The sequence below is a fragment of the Talpa europaea genome, assembly GCF_964194135.1.
Source record: "Talpa europaea genome assembly, chromosome: 9".
Classification (NCBI taxonomy): Eukaryota; Metazoa; Chordata; class Mammalia; order Eulipotyphla; family Talpidae; genus Talpa; species Talpa europaea.
In genome coordinates, this window is record NC_140076.1 from 42,483,136 (window position 1) to 42,505,708 (window position 22,573).

Sequence of the window (22,573 nt, forward strand, 5' to 3'; positions counted from 1 at the left end):
TGGGAAACAATTATCTCTTAATTAAACAATCACCTCACTTTTAAAGAGAACCAGAGAGATACAATAAATAACAAATTTGGCAGATATATGTAGATTGAGACCTTATGAGTGTTTTCATGGTGGCACATTATCATTTTAAGTGCACGTATAAAAGTCTCCATTTCCCCCTTTTTAGTGAAGGCAGGAGGGAAATAGGTGAAACTCTTCCTCTGACTCTAGCATAGTTATAATATATGGTACTTATGATATTATAGATTCTCAGAGCTGATCAGACCAAAAGGATTCTTTGGAGAAATATAATCCATGTATGATTTCAAAACCCATTTATACTCATAAATTGCATTTCTGCTTCAAAGTTCAGAGGAAACTTTGAAGGCACTAGTTCATGTATTATTGTAACAGGGTGGTCCCCATGAAAAGGGGATTTTCCAGGTTCCGCCCTACCCAAGGGAGGGTGGAGGTGAGCAGGGAGAAGTTGGAGAGGAGACTCAAGAAGAAAAGAAGCAGGACGGAGAGCCAGGAGACCTGGAGGAGGCGCATGGAGCAGAGAGATACATGAAGAAACCACTGGCTTCTTGGTCCTGGACTGGGTGAAACAGATGTGGGAGACCGACCCATGGGGAGGTTAACAATGGCACCTTTTATCTTGATTTTGATTTTGCTATTTTCCTTCCAGACTTGTCTGGCTGTTTCTGACCCTTTTCTATGGGTCCCTGCCAGAAGGTACTTTAGACTTGTGGCAGGCTTTTGGCCCTTACTCTGGGTCAATCCTATTTGGCTGGACTTTACCCGTCCCATGAGGGGACGGGTAACTATGGGTACTTGATTTAGAAACTATATTCTCTGCCTTTCCTGTATTACACACTAATTGTATTAAAGTTCCTTTCCATTATGATCTTATATGTTTTGTATCGATATGGCGGATGGCAGAACCTATTTAGAGCAGGCAGGTTTGGGGGTTCTGGGTGCCCTTCTCCCTGCCCTGTAATGTTATGATCTATTTATCACATTACTCTTTTACAAAGCTAATTATCATTGTTACTTATGTTTCCACTTCAGAAATACACTCTGTGTATAGCCTTGATCTTTATAACTTATTTTCAAAATTAAATTAACCTACTCTTTGCTCAGATCTTAAAATGGCCTCAGGCTAAATGCAATATAATTCTGATTTAATAAATTAATATTGATTGCTTTGTTCATGACATATCTAAGAAAGAAGCAACTAAATTGAGCTTTAGTTTTATCTTCATTCCGTTCTCCTTCTCCCTTAATCCTAACAAGCTGGGATCTGGCTAAAAGGCAGGCTCAAAAAGAGAAAGCATAATTCAAAGATTCTTGAAAGGACATTTTTTTTTTTAACATTCAGGTAAATAAGAGCTGACTGCCTTTAGCAGCAGCATGCCCAAGCAATGAAAGCACTGAGAAAGCAAATGATTTCTTCATGCCTTCTGTATATTTCAAATTCTTCAGCTTGGCTTTCAGTGATCTGATTCCAGGCTCATTTCCCATTCCAAGAAGTGAGCAACATCCCAGATTTTGCCACATCTATAGCTCTGCTCATGCCAATCAAGGCTCTGTATATTCAAGGTACTGGTTAAATGTCCTCTTCTCATTGTTGCCAGCCAATCTTTTATTCCATTCATGAATTATTTTAACCTGCCTACTATGAGCCAGCCACTTCATAAGTACTGGAACTCATTGTCTAGTGAAGAGGAAAACCTCTTATTAGCTGCATGATGAAGAGAGTCACATGTTTCCTGCCTTATTCCAAGAAGTGGTTAAGGAATAGGAAGAACAGAGAGATGGAAGAAGTAAAAGTCGTCATGGTGATGTGAGTCGGGCTATGCTAAAAGTGTGGCCGGGAGGCTCTGGAACCTGACTCAGCAGCGACAACAAGAGCATGTCCTAGGGACAGAGGGGGCGCTTTCCTGCATCATTTCTTCCCTCTCTGATACACTATCTTTGCCCAGGTTGACGGCAATCGTTTGAAATCACATGGCACTCTGTCCTTGTCATATCTCTGCCAGGATTGTCTCCCCCATACCCACCCTATTCTTTCTGAAAACAAAGAAGCCTGTAACTGCCTCTTTCCTCACCGGTTCTTAACTCTCTAGTTCTAATAAAGTCCTCTGAACTAGTGTAAATAAGGACAGTCCATTCGAGGGGACGCAGTGAATTTCTCTTTGTATTCCCTATCAAACACACTTCATGCTACAATTCATGCTAAACACAAATGACTGCTTCATATCTCAATGAATTAATACTAAACACATTAAATTGAATAAAATAAAAACCTGAAACATTAAAATTAGTACTTCGTGTCCCAGTAATAGTAAAGACACTGGCTCAAAGACCACCTGAAGAGTGTCCCCTCCCTACTCTGGGCCAAAGAACAGCAGTCACTATTCCAAAGAACTTAGGTGTGGTTTTAGTGCTTAGACAAATTCAGTTTTCTATAGTAATATCACATGCACACCACAAACTATGTATGCAAAAATGCCAATTCTTCAGGGTTGCTAATGTATAAAGGATATAAAATGCCTGTCTGTCAGTTCTGCTGGTCTTGATTAAAATTTCTGTTGTTTCCATGCTTAAAATACAATATAGTTAGATTTTATAGTTTTCTACATTTCTGTTGTTTTCATGCTTAAAATACAAGATAGATTTTACAGTTTTCAACATTTCACTCTTCTAAAATACATACATCTATAAGGCAGTTATTTGCAACGGTCAAAATAGTATAAATCAAAAGAGTAAATTGACTCAATTCTTAACACAAGTTATCATTTCATCTAAGGGAAAAACAAACAGTTATTTATCATGACACCATATAAGACTGCACAGTGCACCCACCCAATTCCTATGCTATAGCCCTAACCCTCAATGTGACTGGATTTGGAGATAGGGTTTTCAGTACATAGGGCAATTAAGTCAGGTCACACTATCTGTTAGGATTGGTGGCCTTAAAAGAAGAAACTTGGGCCTCCCTGGTGGCTGAGGGGTTAAGCCTCAGCACTATGAAGCTATCAGCAGCCACTGCAGCACGAGTTTGATCCCTGTCCAGGGAGCTGACCCACATGGCACGGGCAGACTTCTCTCTCAACTGCTGCTCCCCTCGGCAGTGTATTTCAGTAGATCTGCCTGTTCTGCTCCCTACTCTGTCTCTGGTGAATTTTCTAACCGCCCCCACCCCCCCGACACACACACACACACACACCTATGGCCTACACCCCAGTTCTTGTATGCATTAATAGATAAATCTTTAAAAAAGAAAAAGAAGAAACTTATACATATACTGAGCAAAGTCCACTTGAGGGAGCAGTAAGAAGATGGCCATCTACAAACCAGGAAGAACGCCCTCACCAATAACTGAATGGACTAGCACCTTATCTTGGGTTTCCCAGTCTGAAGAACTGTTTGAGATAAATTTCTGTTGTTTAAGCCACTCAGTCTTTGGTATCTTGTCATGTTTGTTGTGTAAAAATGGTAAAGATGATCAAGTGGATAATACTGAGGAATATCTTTAGCAAATATGTAATGGCTTTGGCAATTTTCTTCTCAACAATGAAAAAAGAATCAATGAAACCAGTCTCTTGTAATAAAAATTAAATGTCCAGCAGAGTATTCTAAATGATTTTAAATAGAATCTAAGTTTATTGATTTGTCCAGCTGTAAAAGGCTTGGATTCATGTGTAAAAGACGAAATAATTTTTAATGGACATCCAGTTATATTTAGCTATGTTAGAATATTTTGAAAAAAATCTAAAATGTTGATTCACAGAAAGTGAATGATTTTTCAATCATGCCACCAAACAATTGCCTGAACAATCCATTTTTTAAAAAAATAACTAAGAACAACTGATTCCAAATGTGAAAAAAAAAATGCCTTTCTTGATTTTTTGATAAATAGTACAATACCAAAGACACTACCTAATTAATACCTGGGGTGTGCTTAGTCTCAAAAATTTCCAAATTGATGAATCAATGTTGATTTAGGCCTGAAAAACTCAACTCAGTTAAGATATCTTTAAATATTTTACATCTTTCAAAGAAGAAATTCAGCTATATTCAAAAAATGAATTCAATTCTAACTTCAACCACTGAGATTTAAGAAACTCTAGATTTAATGAAAATTTAAAAGAGGAAACTTAGGGACGACTATTTTTAGGAGAAAAATACTGAGGATCACTGACAAGAGCGATTCATCAAACATTATGTGCCTGTGGACCATTCAAGACAAAGCCACACATTGAGGAGAAACTACCAGGAGGAGCTATCTGAATAAGAGAGATTTTATGAGGAGAAGAGAAAGAAGAATCAGATGAAAAAACAGTGTGCTGAAGAAAGATGTCAAAAATCCACAAGGCAAAAAGGGAGGGAAGAAAGCATCAGAGGAAGTTCTCTGCTTTGGTCTTGGAAGAATAAACCGAGAAGCACAGACAGGCACTGCACTCAGAGCATCCCTCAGTGTGGGGAGAAACCAGAGTACCTCGTATCAGCTGGGACCAACCCTGACCGAGAGAGACAAAAAATAAAAATAAAAAAATAGTAATAAAATAAATAAAATAAAAGACCTCCAAAAAATAAGGGGGGGAGACAAAAGAGATGGTGAGGAAGTTCAAATCCGGGCAGAACAAAAATATGAGTGGGGGGAGAAGGCAGCTGTTGGAGTGGAAACTAGAGTTGTCCACACCCACTCTGGAGAGGAGAAAGCTGTCTGCTGTGGATCTAGCTGTGGGAGATAGCGCATGAGTGCTGTGGTGACTCAGGCCGAGGGGTGTCCCAGTGAGGAAGGCAAAGCTCAGAAAGGTAAGATACCTGTGACCCATTTCCTGCTGGGAATCAAGTAGATACAGTGAGGCTGCACTGGAGCAGCACCAAAGACAGCCCACAGACTGAAGAGACACAGGTCTCAGTCTCAGACAGAAGGGCCAGCTGCACTGACACAGGCATGAGCAAAGTCGGTGCACAGCACTCTGATGAGTGACGGCCCCTCCAGGGTCCACCCCAACCATGGAAGGCTCAGCTATAGTCACCTCCCCCTGACACACAGCACCATCACACGGAAAAGGGACACTCTGCAACCTTAACACACAGAAAGCAAATAATGAGAAGATGAGAAAACACAACAAATAGCTACCTTAGTCCTCGGGGGAAATACTATACCACAGACAGAGAACAAATTTCTAGAAGGCAAACACAATAACATGGAAGATTTCTTCTTCTTATCAGATAAACAATTCAAAATTGTTTAAAATTCGACATTTCAAATTCAAAGAATTCAAAATTCAAAGAAATGGAGGAGAGCTCAGAAAAGCTGATTTATACAAGAAAATTCAGAAAAACAAATGAATGTCCTGTGAGAGAAGATGAATGAACAGAATATCAAAACTGAAGCTTTATTTTTTATTTGTATTTATATATTTTTATGGTATTGTTCATTTTTGTGCATTGTTTAATTTCTCCACTCAGGTGTAATTCCCATAAAATTCCCACCACCAAGACACCCATGGACTGTCCCCATAGTCTCTTGTGCTCTTCCCTCCCTGCAAAACTGAAGCTTTAAATAAGAAAATGGAGATGCGGGCCTCCCAGGTGGCGCGGCGGTTGAGCGCTGGGTTGCGAGGCTGCCCGTAGCCTCTGCAGCGCCGGTTCAATCCCCGGCTGCTCCCCGGCCACCAGAGGAGGGTCCCACATGGTGCGCAGACCTCTCCTGCTGCCCGCTACTCCCCTCAGCAGTGTACTTCGGTCCATCTGCCTGCTCTGCTCCCCGCTCTGGCTCTGGTGGATTCTATCACCCTCCTGCGCTTCTGACTGTACCCAGTGCTTGTATAAATAAATTAATAAATCTTTAAAAAAAAAAACCCTCTTTAAAAAAAAAAGAAAATGGAGATGCAGAATGTAAAAAGATCAATAGAGGAGATTAAAAAATTTCTAGAGAAAGCTAAGGAAGTAAAATAGAGCAAATGAAAGATCAAATCAATGACCTTGAAGGTGAAAATGCACAGAAAATAAATGAAGAAACACTTCTAGAATTATCTGATGCCACAAGGAAAAGCAATATAATAATAATCGGTATCCAGAAGGGGAAGAGAGAGCTCTAGAAGGGGACAGGAAACTTATTTAAAGAAATAACAGGAAAATTTCACAAATCTAGAAAAGGAACTAAACACACAAGCTAGAAAAGAATACCAGGGACACCCTGGTGGTGCAAGGGGTTAAGCACCACACTATGAAGCAATCCGCAGCCTCTGCAGCAGTTCGATCCCCAGCCGGCCAGGAAGCAACCCACATGGTGCAGCAGACCTCTCCTGTCTCGCTCGCTGCTCCCCTCAGCAGTGTATTTCAGTCAGTCTGCCTGTTCTGTTTCTCACTCTGTCTCTGGTGAATCCTCTCACCCCCTGCATCTCTGGCCTGTACCCCAACTCTTATATGCATAAATAAATAAATCTTTAAAAAATTTAAAAAAAAAATACCAGTTTACATAAAACAGAGCGAGGCTGGCACCAAGACACACAGTGAAACTTCCAAAAATTCAAGACAATGAAAGAATACTGAAGATGGGTAAAGGGAAGAAGCAGAATACCTATAAAGGAATCTGATCAATCTAACATCTGACTTCTCTGAAGAAACACTACCAGCAAAGAGACATTGGAAAGATGTGATCAAAATACTTAAAGATTAAAAACTGGCAGCCAATATTACTCCATCCTGCAAGACTCACCTTCAGATATAGGGGAGAAATAGGGAGCTTCTCAGACAAACAGAAACTGAAGGAGTTTGCTAACACTAGACCCTCCCACTACCCCCCCCCACACACACCTGAAATGCTAAAATGAGCTTTTGTATCTAAATAGAAGGGAAGAACATTCACAAAAAAATGTACAAGGAAACAGAACCACAAAATTCATGGACAAGATGGCAACAAACCTTCATCTATCAATAATCTCTCTTAGTGCAAATGGGCTGAACTCACCAATTAAAAGACACAGAGTGTCTGGTTGGATTAAAAAATGGAATCTAATTTTCTGCTATTTCCAGGCAGCACAATTTAGCTCCAAAATAAACACTGCCTCAGAGTAAAGGTTTCAAAAACAATCCTTAAAAGCAAATGGGAACCAAAGGAAAGTGGGGACAATCATATAAGTATCAAATAAAATAGACTTCTACCTAAAATAGGTAAAAAGAGACAGAGGTGGACACTATAGAATGATTAAAGGAACAATAATTCAGAAATACATAACATTCATCAACATATATACATCAAATGAAGGTTCATCAAAAAATATAAGATAATTACTAGCAAGTCTGAAAATAGACAACAGTAAAACACATCTGTGGCAGAGGGTTTCAATACCCCACTGTCACCAATGGATCTGTTAACCAGACAGAAAATAAATAAGAACACAATAGTCTTAAAGAAAGAACTAGACCACATGGACTTCATAGGCATTTTTAGGACACTGTGACCCTGAAAAACCTGAATACACATTCTTCTCGAGTGCATATGGAACACTTTCCAGGATTGATCCCATATTGGGTCAGAAGACAAATATCAAAAAATTTATAATGAATGAAATCATACCTAGTGTCTTCTCTCACCACCCATAAAGACATCAAAGTAGAAATCAATCACAAAATAAATCAGGGAAAACTCTAATATGTGGATACTGAACAACACAATACTGAATGATTGTTGGGTTAATGAGGAAATCAAAGAAGAAATTTAAAAAGTACTTCAAGACAAATGACAACGAGGATACAACATCCTATAATTTATGGGAGACAGCAAAAGCAGTATTGAGATGGAAGTATACATCAAATCAGGACCAATCAAGAAATAAGAAAGAGCTCAAATAAATAATCTCAAGAGGAAATCCTATACTTTCAAAACATAAACAATAATGTCAAACATTTTCTCAAGAAAAATTTAAAAAATAAATAAATGAAATTGTCAAGGGAGTAAGGTTACATTTATCCTGTCAAAGTCTTTTAGATAAATAACTTTGCCAAATTAGAAGGCCTGAAAGATGTTTTATCATTTTTTCCCTTCTCTTGCAACAATGACACAAGAATCCATTGTCCAGCACTGGTGTAAGACTGTCCCAAGATTTCTACAACAAGGTTTCCTCCAGCTTTTGGTATTAAGTGAGGATATTTATAGGACAAAAGTGGGACTGAAGAAAAAATAATTCACCTTGGAGTCAGAAGAATTGAATTTAAACCTCAAAGTTGCCAACTTTCTCATGTGACCCTCAGTTACTCCTCTGAACCCCAGTTTATCCCATAGGGGAAAAAAGACTGCAATAACATTTGTCATATCTAATGTTGCAATAGTTATATAAAATAATATTTGAAAAAAACAGCACAACACATGAATCCCTGTGGTGCTCTGATGCCTTGTGAATTTGAATGTAAAGACTATCACTGCTGTATCACTTCATAGTCTACAGGTGCCTTCTTTCCATCTTCACAATAACCATCTACCCTATTTTACAGTCAAAAGAACTAAGGCAGAGAGAAATTAAGTGATTTACTTATTAAACATTCTTTTGGTAGTTAAGAAATACAAGCAAGGTCAAACCCAAGTCTTCTGAACCTGACTTGTCTGAGTCAAAAATCTCTTTCCATTGCTTTTTTCCCTGTTTCTTTCTTTCTTTTTTTTTTTTTTCATAGAGAATTGGGGTGTAGGCCAAAGGTGAGAAGATTCACCAGAGACAGAGTAGGGAGCAGAAATAGGTAGATTTACTGAAATTCACAGCTGAGGGGAGCAGCGGGTGAGAGGTCTCTTGTACCCTATGTGGGTTAGCTCAGCCATACAGTCTGAGACTTAACCCCAGGGGACTTTTCTGAGCTTCATTTAATTTCACCTTGGTCTCCAAATCTGGGCTAGTTTTGCTTCTTCCCTAAAAGAAAACAAATTTTCATTCTCAACTAGCATCTGGCTAGCTTTAAAAAAATTAATAATTTCAGGGGCCTCCCTGGTTGTGCAAGGGGTTAAGCACCACACTATGAAGCAGTCTGCATTCTCTGCAGCATGAGTTTGATCCCCCGCGGCCAGAGGCAAAGCTGACCTCTCTTATCTCACCGGCTGCAAACCTCAGCAGTGTACTTCAGTCAGTCTGCCTGTTCTGTGAATCCTCTGTCTCTGGTGAATCCTCTCACCCTCCACATCTCTGGCCTGTACCCTGTCTCTTGTATGCATAAATAAATAAATCTTTTTTTAAAAATTAACAATTTTAGACTTATAGAAAATTTGCAAGAACAGTACAAAAACCCCACATATCCTTCACCCAGATTCCTTCAAATGCTTACATTTTACCACCCTTCCCCTGCTGTGTAAAGCAAGGGGAATGCAGGCTGAAGAAGCTTTCAGGTTGAAATGAGTCTTTTCAGAGTCTTAAGCAGAAAGGTCAAAATATATTAATTAGTTTTTGATTCCTAGAAGTATCACACATTCCTCACATGGAGCTTAGATTGGAGGTATGCTTCTCAACTGGAGTAGATTGTGACCCCCAGGGGTCATCTGGCAATGTCTGGAGACATTTTGGATTGTCCGAAATGGAGAGGGAGTCACTACTAGCACATAGTGGATAGAGACAAGATGTGTTTAAACACCATAAAATGAAAATAAATAAATAAATAAACACTATAAAATGGACTGGATACCATCACTCTCATTCTCATACACACACACACACACACACACCCCTTAACAAAGAATTACCTTGTTCAAAATGCCAATAGTGGAGAAGTTGAAAATTCTTCACCTTGTTCAAGTTTTAACCAAATTTTGTCTGTTAACTTAGTTCAATAACTGTTAGGACCTCAGCATCAACATCACCAGAGAACATGTTAGAAATGCAAGTTCTCAGGCCTATGAGCTATCAAACTAGAGGTGTGGCTCAGTAACCTGCATTTTAATATGCCTTCTAACTGGGGCCTCCCTGGTGGCCTAGGGGTTAAGTCTCAGCGATATCACCTCTATGGCCTGAGTTCGATCCTGGCCAAGGAGCTAACCTACACATGGCCCAGCAGACCTCTCCTATCCCACCCGCTGATCCTCTCAGCAGTGCATTTCAGTAAATCCACCTGCTCTACTTCCCAATCTGTCTCGGGTAATTCCTTGGTTAGAGTACAAAGATGGGTCTTATCTTAAAAAACAACAACGAACAATATTTTAAGGAATAAAATTAGTAATTTAACAACATGCCAGGACAAAGATCAAGAATATTTATAGGGGGTCTCCCCGGTGGCGCAGCTAATTGAGTGCCCCTCTGTGAAGCTGTCCACAGCCTCTGCAGTGTGAGTTCGATTCCGGCCTGCAAGCAAGAATCCCACATGGTGCAGCAGACCTCTCCTGTCTCGCCCACTGCTCCCCTCAGCAGTGCATTTCAGTCAGTCTGCCTGTTCTGTTCTCCACTCTGCCTCTGGTGAATCCTCTCACCCTCCCATGCCTCTGGCCTGTACCCCAGCTCTTGTATAAAAAAAAATAAATCTTTAAAAAAAAAAGAATATTTATAGGAATATAAAAATATCTAGTACCTAAAAAGATTAAATGCACAATAGTTGATATTCAATCACAAATGACCAGTCATGCAAGGAAGCAGAAAAAATATGACACATAATACAAGAAAAACTTATCAATTGAAACTGAGAAATTACAGAATTTAGTAAACAAAGATACTGGAACAATTATGATGACTGTATTTTATGTCTGAAAACTATAGGGGAGACTGAATATGTGGAGACATGGAAGATATAAAAAAGGAGCCAAGTTGAACTTCTAGAAATGAAAACCATGTCTGAAATTAAAAAAGCACTGCGTTGGATTAACAAGAGTTTATATATTTCTGGAGAAAAGATTAAGGAATTTAAAGGCAAAGCAATAGAAACTATCCAAAACAAACAGATAAAAAAAAATTTTTAAATTACTAATAGATACTAGATGATCTGATGATTTCACTCACATGTGAAACGTTGAGAAATAAAACAAAGCACCTGACAAAATTAAACTAAAACAAACACTGGAAATATGACTGCAGAATTGAGGCTACTGAAGGGGAAACTTGAGGGTAGGGTCAAAAGGGGGAGGAAACCAGTGGTCTATGCAAAGGGCAAGGGTGTTTGGAAGTGGATGTAGTGTGGTGACCTACATCTGAGGAGGTGTGAGCATGGTACTTCAATAATAAGAAAATATTAAAAGAATAGAGCATCAGTAAATTATAGCACAGCACAAAGGACAGCACAAAGTGATGAAATATACCTGGTGTCCCCTAAAGAAGTGGAGGTATCAAAAATATCTGAAAAAATAATGGTTGAAAAATTTTCCAAACTTAATGAAAACTAAGCCCACAAATCCAAAATACATAATACATACATAAAGCAAACTACATGCACAAGATAAAGACTATACTGAGTCTCAAATTACTTAAGTGTCAATGATAAAGAGAAAATCTTAAATGCAGACAGAAAAAAATGCATTAGTAAAGAAGAACAAAGTTTTAAAAAAAAGATTAAATGTTTTATCTTTTTTTTAATATAAGTTTCTTTTTTTTTTTTTAAAGATTTATTTATTTATTTATACAAGCACTGGGTACAGTCAGAAGCGCGGGAGGGTGAGAGAATTCACCAGAGCCAGAGTGGGGAGCAGAACAGGCAGAAGGACCGAAGCACACTGCTGAGTGAAGCAGAGGGTGGTAGGAGAGGTCTGCGCGCCATGCAGGACCCTCCTCCGGTGGCAGGGGAGCAGCCAGGGATCGAACCGGCGCTGCAGAGGCCGCGGGCAGCTTCGCAAGCCGCGCTCAACCGCTGCGCCACCGGGGAGGCCCTAAATGTTTTATCTTTTTTTTTTTTTTAAAATTTTCTAGAGGCATGTCTTATTTATTTATTTATTTATTATTTGTTTGGTTTATACATGCACTGGGTACAGTCAGAAGCGCGGGAGGGTGAGAGAATTCACCAGAGCCAGAGCGGGGAGCAGAGCAGGCAGAAGGACCGAAGTACACTGCTGAGGGGAGCAGCGGGCGGCAGGAGAGGTCTGCGCGCCATGTGGGACCCTCCTCCGGTGGCCGGGGAGCAGCCGGGGATCGAACCGGCTGCAGAGGCTGCAGGCAGCTTCGCAACCCAGCGCTCAACCGCTGCGCCACCGGGGAGGCCCCTAAATGTTTTATCTTAAGATCAGGAACAAGTGCCTTCCTGGTGGCGCAGGGGGTTAAGCACAGCACTATGAAGCAATTTGCAGCTTCTGCAGCGCGGGTTTGATTCCCGGCCGGCCAGGCACATCAGACCTCTCCTGTCTCGCCCACTGCTTTCCTCAGCAGTGTATTTCAGTCAGTCTGCCAGTTCTGTTCCCTATGCTGTTTCTGGTGAATCCTCTCGACCCACCCCACGCCCCCGCACCTTTGGCCTGTATCCCAGTTCTTGTATGCATAAATAAATAAATCTTTAAAAAAAAAAAAAAGATCAGGAACAAATCTAGAATGACTAATCTCACTACTTGTATTCAACATTTTACTGGCAGCCTATTCCGTGCAGTGAGGTAGGAAAAAGAACTAAAGGGCGTCCACACTGGAAGAGAAACAGTGAAAGTTTCTGTATTCATAAGACATAGTTATCTATGTTAAATATCTGCTGTAATCCACCAAAAATCTACTGGAAGTAATAAGTGAGTTTTCAATGCTGTAGGATACATGGGCAGTATAAAAATCAGTTGTATTTCTATATACTAGTAACCAACAATTTAAAAAGCCATACCATTTATAATAGCATGTAAAAATGAAATACATAGGGATGTATCTGACTGAAATGTGCAAGACTACACTCTAAAAACTACAAAACTTTGCCTAGAAAAATTAAATATAAATAATTGGAGAAAAATGCTTTGTGAATGGGTGGAAGACATAATGTTGCCAAATTGTCAAATTTTTCTTAAGTTGATCTACAACTCAATGCAATGCCAATCAAATTGCAGCACAGAACCTGGAAAAGAATTGAATAATTCTAAAATTCATATGGAAATGCAAAGGGCGTAGCAGAACCAAAACTAATTTGAAAAAGAGCAAAGTTGGATGGATAATACTACCTGATTTCAAGATTTATTATAAAGCTGGATATCAGAACAGTGTTGCACTAAGATAAATATATGCAAAAATATCAATGGAATACAAATAGAGAGTTCAGAAACAGACACACACATATACAATCAATTATTTTTCAACAAAGTTGCAGAAACAATTCAACAAATGGTGCTGGAACAATTGGCTATCCATAGGCAAAAAAATAAAAATTCCACCATGACCTCCATGAACAGAAACAATTAATTCCTTATCTTGCACCATACATAAAAATTAACTCAAAAATTATAGTTCTAAATCTAAGGAAATAAAAGAGACAGTCTTTGTGACTTTAAGCAAGGCAAACATTTCTTAGATATGATGCTAAAGTACTGTTCATAAAATTAAAAATTAATAAAGTGTACTTCATCAAAATTAAAAATTCCTGCACTTTGAAAGACACTTGGTACAGAGTGAAAAGACAAATCACATATTCCAAGAAAATATTCTCAAGTCATGTATATGATAAAGGAATTATATCTAGAATATAGAAAAACTCTCTAAACGATCATATTTTTACAAGCTAGCCCAGCAAAGAGATGGACAAAAGATTTACACAATATGGAAAATGATATACCGATGGCAAATAAGCACCTGAAAAGATGCTCAACATCATTTACTCATAAGAAAATGAAAAGTGGGGCCTCCCTGGTGGCATAAAGGGTTTAGACAAAACCCATGAAGCTATCTGCAGCCACTGCAGCATGAGTTCGATCCCCGGCCAGGAAGATACCCACTTGGCGCAGCAGACCTCTCCTGTCTCGCCCACTGCTTTCCTCAGCAGTGCATTTCAGTCGATCTGCCTGTTCTGTTCCCCACTCTATCTTTGGTGAATCCTCTCACCCTCGCCCCACACCTCGGGTCTGTACCCCGATTCTTGTATGCATAAGTAAATAAATCTTTTTTTAAATTTTTAAAAAAAGAAAAAAAAAGGGCCTTCCCTGGTGGCACAGCGGTTGAGTGCTGGGTTGCGAAGCTGCCCGCAGCCTCTGCAGCGCCAGTTTGATCTCCGGCCACCATTGAGGGTCCCACATGGCGCCACAGACCTCTCCTGCCACGCCCACTGCTCCCCTCAGCAGTGTATTTCGTCAGTCTGTCTGTTCTGTTCCCTGCTCTGGCTCTGGTGAATTCTCTCACCCTCCCGCGCTTCTAACGGTACCTAGTGCTTGTATAAATTAAAAAAAAAAAAAAAAGAAAATGAAAAGTAAACTCATTTAATATAATGTCTAATATGAAAAAAAAAAGATCATAGCAAGTTTGTGAGGATATAGAACAAGTGAATGTTTATACGTGCTTGTAGGAATGTAAAACGTAGGAATGTAAAACGGGACAACCAGCTTGGAAGTCTCTTAAAAAGTTACACATACCCCTAACATTTAGCCCAGCCATTCCATTCCTTAACATTTATTCCAGAGAAGCTAAAGGATAGGTCCACATGCAGACCTGAACATAAACAGTCAAAGTAGCATTATTTGTAATAACCAAAAAAGGAAGCAACCCAAACTCTGTCAACAAGAGGATAGTGAACAAATTGTTCCACAGTCAGGCCTCACTTAATGCTATCAATAAGTTCTTGGAAACAGCAACTTGAAGTGAAATGAATTATAACAAAAGCAGGTCCTTGAATAATGTAATTTTGTTCAGAATAGGGAGGATGTTTTTATATCATCCAAGTTCTACAAAATGATACCGAATAAAGGATGTTATTCAAGAACTTGCTGTAGAGCTGAGAAAGGAAGGGTTCCAGTGACATATCCACATAATGAAATATTACTCAGCAGGAACAAGTAATGAACTAGTTCCACACACTATAATATGGATGAATCCCAAGTTAATTATCCTGGGTGAAAGAAATCTGACCACTCTCCCTCCCAAATATATTCTGAATAAAATCACCAATATAAAATTCAAGCAAAAGTAAATTATCTCTAGTGATGACTAGTAATAAGTGGTTGCCTGTGGGTACAGGAGCAGGCAAGGACAGGAGGGAGAATTTACAAAGGGTTATGAGGACATTTCGGGGGTGAAGGACATGTTCATTACCTTAAATGTGGTAAAGGTTTCATGGGTGTATACACATGTCAAAACTTACCAGATTTTTAATGCATGGAGTTTATGTCAATTGTATATCAATAAAGTTGTTAGCTCTTGAAATTAAGTTCAATTCATCATCAGTTATCATCACTCATGTTAGTACATTAGCCATATAAAGTTTTGATAACCACATGTGGTTAATGTCTACCATTTTGGAAAGCACAATGTAAAACATTTCCATCACCACTCAAAGTACTACTGGACAACACTAATCTAATTCACACATAAACAAGCATCTGTTTCTCTGATTTCTCCTACATCTAGCTACCCCAGACTTCAAGTACTGAATAAGCATGGCAGCATGGCATTGATACATTACTGATAAATTACCTGAGGATTTTTAAAAGCAGATTTTATTAAGCTTATTTTAATGCAACTTTGCAGCAAAGCAAAATATACATTTTGTTCTTAAACATAATGCTTCCATGGATAGCATTTAATTCGTTTTCTCCAAAGCTCAAGTTGAGGGTAATTTTAAACTAAACAGCATATAAAAAAACAAAACAGATAACACACTCTTGGAACTTACTTTCTCCTTGTAATCAAAGTGTTATAACTTCAAGACAACACCTAAATGAGAATATAAATTTTTCCCCCATATTCACAGATAGTTCATGACTTAGTCTGATATATGTAGCACGTTTCAAAATATGCTACAAAATGCAAATGAAGTTTCCTATTTTAAAGAGTTAGACATAAACTCACAACAAATATAATCAGGAGTTTCAAAGGTGAGAACAGACATTAAAATGGAACACTGTGGTGATACACATGGAAATGTTTCACATTCAACTAACAGTTCATAAAATTAGGACAGAGAAGTTGATGAACTTAGTATTCTCCCTGAAGCTCTTTTCCTTCCTTCACTATAGCTCTCAATTTTGAGAGAGGTGATTAAAAAGATTCACATTCTATTTTCTGCCCCCATTCTCGTAACCTATGGACTTGGAAGGCAGAGTCTATGTTTGCTGGGTGTTTTTGTTTCAATACACAGAATGCAGGGCTGAAATTCTCAGCCTTCCTGTTCCAAAGCTTATACACTAACCCTTTCTGCACAGTTTGACCTCTGAGTCATCTCTCTCTTAGAAATGGAGTACAGAAAAAGGCAACTGGGGTTGGGGGCAGAAGGGAGGCTGGTGACCATACAGACCAACCAAGATAACTCCTAAACAGTGCATTGTAGTAGAAAAGCAAGAAGTACAAAAATAGAAACCAAGTCCCTCTGTTGTTTGCAGAAGCAAACTCAAAAGGCAGTTTCACTTACTTTTTTACACCGACAGAGCCATTTTCCTTGTTTTCCATGTCAACAGATAGCATGGGAAGGCTGCAGGGATCCTTTACTTCAGCAACTAATCAATAAGGGAAAAAAGCTTGTGTTTAATTCTTAGAATGTGAAAGAAGAATATATATTCTGAATTGGAAACATAATGATCCCTTTTACAGCTTCACACCGGTTCATGTATATTTGTTTAAATCTCTCGCTCCCTCAGCGATTGGAGAGATGTGATTAAACCCAAAGAACTGGAGGAGACGGATTTGGGTGCTTTCATCTGTACTGGCACTCCCACCCTTGACAAATAAGCATTTGCAAATGAAATCGAATCCTCGTTCCAAACAAGTGCTCTGTGAATTGGCACAGCGTCCTCTGAGTACCAAGCTCTCACTTAAGACATTGCAACTCGTAAATGAGTCAAAGTCAAGAAAACAATCCCCCTTTTCCTGCCCCCTTCCCACCATGGGTTTGAATTCTTGTTTTCTTACAGCATGTTTTTTGTTGTTTTTTTTTTTTTTTTAGGTCCACTCCCACTGCTCCTATATTTTTTTCATTGCAATGCAGAAGGGCACTTAAAGCTTTTGTCAGCAAGTATTCCCCCACCTCACATATTCGAGAGCCTCAAAAACCTGTCCATGCTGTGGTAAAGCAGGATGCTCACAAAAATGTCAGATAGCCCCTTAGCATAGAAAGGTGTTTGTGTGTGTGTGTGCGTGCGTGCGTGTGCGTGTGTAAGAGAAGGGAGGCAGCTCATTAGATTTATGTAAAAATCACCAAAACATTCAAGAGATATAGTAGTAGCATCCATCACTGTCTTTTTGTTTAGTAGGAAGAAGACTATGAAAAAATAAAAACCCCTCACAATTAATATGTAATTAGCAAGATGAAAAAGGCATGAACAAAACTGCTTAAAAAATAGTTCTGAAACGTGCTTGTTCTTCTACAGCTGAAGCCATAAATTAAATACATTTCCTCTCAAATCACTTTATACTTCGGCACTCCTTCCCTAGGGATTACTCTGACATGACAAGTGCATCATTTAGTACATTCACAAGATTTTATCACTGTTAGAGAAGTAGATGATTAACAAATAATACGGTGTGGGATCATCTCCACTACACACACACACACACACACACACAAACTTGCAGTTGCTAAGCCACTTCCATCATTCATAGAGAAATCCAACATTTAATATACATATAGATATTAACATACATTCACACACCGTTACAGAGTAGACAGAAGATAGTGCAGCTCCAAGCCAAAAGAATGATTTCACTTCAGTTGGAAACTGTTATACATTCACCATTTCTAAGCATCTCAGAAACAAAACAAAACAAAACAAAACACTCACAATGATACTCTGCAACACCACACTACATTGTATTACTATTATTATTATATTATTTTCTTTTTTGTGGAAGAGTAAAAAGAAAACCTACCTAGAAGCAACTAAAACATGTCATTTTTTATAGGCTTATCAAGAACAGCCAAAGAAACCCCAATGTTTTCTTTCACAAAGTAGGCTGGCAAAGGAATTCAATAAGGAGGTACAATTTGACACAGTGAAATAAAACCAGGCTGGCTCTCAGCCAACATGACGTTAGGAATCACACACGAGCTGCACCAACTGCCTTCTGGTTCATGGCTGACTTTTTAAAGCTACAGTGTGCCTGTTCACTTTTGCTAACTACCTTCAGCACAATTAGTGGAAGTGCATGAATCACGAGCTCCCGAGTTGCAGAATTCTCACTGCACCTGTCTTGTACAAAGAAAAACAAGCAATAGCCATAGCCTCTTATTTTTTCCCTCTCCTCCGCTCTTTCTGTCTTTGCTGTTGGTCTGAGCATGAATGTCAAACTATTTCTTTTTCTATCATGTGGGAGAAAAAAAGAAGAGAAAGAACCCAGTGCTTGGGAGCTATAACTAGCGAACACTCCTGCGATACTCATTCTTCCTAATAGAGACTCGTGGACAAAGTTCCCAAGGCTGCCTTTTAAATAATCCCTTTGTGAGAATCAGAAAAGCACTGCCAGCAGAAAATCCCTTTACATCATTATGTGGGAAGTAACATACTCCAGAAAAGATGCAAAATAGATGACCAGATCTGAGAATGCCCACATTCTTTTATTTTGCCATTCGTGGTGCCAGATGAAGTCAGCAAAAATCAAAACAAGACAAACCTTACTCTACAAAATGAAAACAATTAGGTTGGGAGATTTAATTTTAACTGTTTATCCCAGCTGCACGAAACAGCATACATAATTCAGCAAACTCAACCACCACATATTATCTATGAGCACCTGGTACTATATCAGTTAGTCATAAAAAAGAAGATATTGTGCCAGTGTGCCCCCATTCCCCATCCTAAATTCCAGTTTTAAAATTTGGATATGGAATAAGGAAGCTGGGCGTGATCTTTTGTTTAAGTTATCCAGTCTTACAGTTCTCATGCTTGGCTGGGAACCACTGCTCCAGGAAAACATGTCCATGCACCAATGTGCTGCACACACACAGGACACATACATGGCTGTCAATTAAATAAACACCAATCAATATTGGACACTTCTGGGTCAAAATGCCAATAAAATCACTCAAGATAGGGCAGAGAACACAGGTTCTCAAAAAGGATCCTAGGAAAAAATCATCTGTTGCTATATAACATTGTAGCTATCAGACAATATGGAGAAGAAAGCTGTTATTCTCCCTTTTCCTTACTAATTTTTAAGGGCAGTACAAGAGCAGAAACTACCATCTAAATTTGCAACCTGAGTTTCAAAGTCAGGATTTTTTTTTCTCCTTACTTATTCCAAGATAATACCAGAAAAGTTCAACTTCCTGAAAGATTATTGCTGAGAAAGAATCCAAGTGCTTTCTCTGCCCACCTGCCCCTTTGAAAAAGCAAACAATGATAATTAGAGATGAATCTCAAGTGTTCATATACTTTTGAGTAACTATTTTGTTTTTTTGCATGTGGCTCAAACAGGTGGGTCTTTATCACCACCGATCAAAATCAAGTCTTCTTGAGGTAGCTCTTTCACCAGTAGATTTCAAATGCTTTTGTACTTGACCTGAAACTCCTGAACTCTTCTCCAACTAAATTCAAATGGAGGTAGGCCAGGCTGCGAGGCCTGCTCGCAAGGGAAGGGGATGAGTATGTCCTGTTAGCACCATCTTTCTATTGCTTAGAAGGAAACCAAGTTCAGTTCATCACAGCTGAACGCAGAGAAGCAAAGAAAATATTGTTACACCCAACTCTTCCCGAGACACACTCACAGAAGAAAAGATTATATGAAATTTTTTCCAAGAATTTCTTCCTATATATAGAAAAGGACATCCTCTGCTGTTTTGCCTGCTGTGATCAAAGTTTGCCTTACAGATGAGGGTGAGGGCTTCAGGTGTTGTAGGAAACCATCCCTATTTTATTAAAAAAAATAAAAGCTGCAAAGACACTCTAAATTCTAATAGGTTTCACTTTTCAGTGTGTTGCTAACTAATAAATTGACATTTATGAGTATGTGTATTGTGTATATAAATGCATATTATATGTATATTAGTATATATACTATATGTCCACTTCCTCTTCACTATCTCCAACAAACTCTTCTCTGCCTCCAACAAACTCTTCTCTAATAAAAATGATGATATGTGTGTGTACTGGTGCACGAGACATGTGTGTAACAAAAATGAAGAGTGTGTGTAATGTATGTGTGTAATGAGTGTAACTTATGTGTTATGTATAATGCATGTGCGTGTCTGTGTGGTAGTGTCAACGTGTCTGGTGATAGAGAGGAATGCAGACAAACAAGACCTCTGTCCGGAATATGGGATGTGTTAAAAAAAGAAAAAAAGAAAAAAAATCATGGAGATCTTGGTGTGGGGATACCAAATTAGAACTTTCCGGATCAGTTGGGAATGGGCTCCGGCAAGAGGGAAAGTGGGTCAAGCCGGGCATGGGTACTGGTGCCTGCCTAGGATTTCTCTTATTGATCAGCACTCACCCCCCAGAGAAGAGGGGGCGCCATCCCCAAGGAGCCAGCCCGCCCTGCCTCCCGACTCAGACAGAATCAGCCCTTAGGAGGGTCCAGTCAGCATTGCTGAGCGCGGACCTGAGTCCACGAGGCAGTAGAAGAAATCTCCAGAAGTCTCCCCAGAGCAGAGCTGAGCTGAGTGCGTCCCTAGAAGTGTCTTAAGGGAAAGTGAGGCGCAGCCTGAAGAGGGGGTGCTGGGGGGCAGGAGAAGGGAAGTCAAGAAGCCCCTTGGACCAGCCACGCCGACTGAGAGACAAACGTCTCGCTTGTGACACCAGCGACTGGGAAGAAAAGTTTCAGGCTAAGACTTTCGAGAAGGACGTCTTAGTCTAGGGGCTCGCTGGGAGAGCCCGTCTCTGGAGGGGGAGTGGCGCTCGCTGCACCCAGCGGAGCCGTGCCACTACCCGGTCGCATCCTGCAAGTTTTGCCCCTTAGCCCCGGGCGGATCCCAGCTCTCCGCAGGGCAGGGCGCGCTTCTGCCCCCTTTTCCACTCCAGGGTGACACATTCCACGCTCACGGGTGCAACAAGCGGCAGGAGCACTGGACACACAGCAGAGACGAAGGAGGGCAGGGCTGTTTTTATTGTATTTTTCTTCGTTTCTTTTCATCCGGGAGAAGGGAGAGCACAGGCGCGTTCCCACTGCCCTCTCGGCACGAGCGGATCACTTACCTCCCCACATGGCCAGCGCCGGGAGGCTTTCCCCCGCGCGGAGCTCGCCTGCAGCCACGCGCCCAGCCCCGGAGCAGCCCGCCGCGCGCGCGGCATGCCGGGACTTGTAGTCCTGGGGCACTTGTAGTCCTCCGCGGGCTGGCTGGGTGGGGCGAGGGTCCGACAGCTGGGCGGGAAGGAAGGCGGGGGGAGGCCAGGAAGGGAAGGACTTGGGCAGGGACTTTGTAAATATTGGGGAGGATATTTGCACGAACTTAAAACCTCCAGGGAACTGGGTGGGGTAGGGTGCGCTGGGGGGTGGGGGAGGGGGAGAGGGCCCTCCTAGCCAAAGATATTTTAAAATTGAGGGTTTTCAGGAGAATACCATTTTCGTTCTTACTCACACATGCAACTCCGATGAAGTTTTAACTGGGTTTTGGCAGTAATGACAAGTAGAGTTCCCGGCCAAGTTCATATTATTTAGGGCCTTACTCTCCCTTCATCCTGAACAAACGCGTGGCATTCTTTGCTTGGAACAGCTAATATTCTGTTGCTCACAAAACTGCTTAAAGCCCCGGGCATGTTACAGGATGAATAATTGCACTTTACAGTTTGTAGAGCACTCTACACTTTGTAAAGCACTTTTTACTTTATTGGTTTATTATATGCAACCATAAAGCAGCACTGAGTTTGGCAGAGAAAAGCTCAAGATGCAGGAAGCATTTTTGTATTCTCACCTGCTCTGGTGGGAGCCACTCCCTATTATTCAATTGTTTCTCCAACCCTTAGCAGCTAAAAAAAGAAAGTGGGGAGGGGAGCTGCTGACATATTGGGGAGGGGGGCGAGGTAAAACAAGGGGCGCTTGCTGTATGGACTTTCTTGAAATAGCTGATCAATAAATCCTTATAATACAAGGAAATAGCATGACCAAAAGAAGAATCTGTGGGCTGGAAGAGTGGAATAGGGAGGAAAAGACAGTTGTGATAATGCTAGAAACTGAACTCAGGCACACCTTGGAAATATTGCCGGTTGGGTTCCAGACCACTGCAATAAAGCCAATTTCACAATATAGCCAGTCAGAAGAGCTATTTGATTTCCCACTGCATATAAAAGTTTTGTTTAAATTGTAGACTATTAAATGTGCAATAGTATTATGTCTAAAAAATAAACATACCTTAATTAAAAATACTTTAGTGGACCTCCCCGGTGGCACAGCGGGTTGAGCGCAGCGCTGTGAAGCTGTCCGCAGCCTCTGCAGTGCAGGCTTCATCCAGGTGGGCCAGGGGAGAATCCCATATGGCGCAGCAGACCTCTCCTGTCTCACCCACTGCTCCCCTCAGCAGTGTATTTCAGTCAGTCTACCTGTTTTGTTCCCCACTCTGTCTCTGGTGAAACCTCTCATCC

The 22,573-nt window shown here is 40.3% G+C and overlaps 1 protein-coding gene across 1 annotated transcript in view; it reads right to left on the bottom strand.

Moving 5' to 3' along the window:
- Positions 1-16,556, bottom strand: part of SAMD13 (sterile alpha motif domain containing 13) — a gene marked incomplete at its 3' end in the record, with an annotated part of 39,192 nt that extends 22,636 nt beyond the window's left edge. Inside the window, exon 1 of the mRNA XM_084243752.1 lies at positions 16,477-16,556. Within this exon, the coding sequence (XP_084099878.1) occupies positions 16,477-16,529 (53 nt within the window). The 5' untranslated portion in view covers positions 16,530-16,556. The remainder of the gene's footprint in view (positions 1-16,476) is intronic.
- Between the last annotated feature and the right edge of the window lie 6,017 nt (positions 16,557-22,573).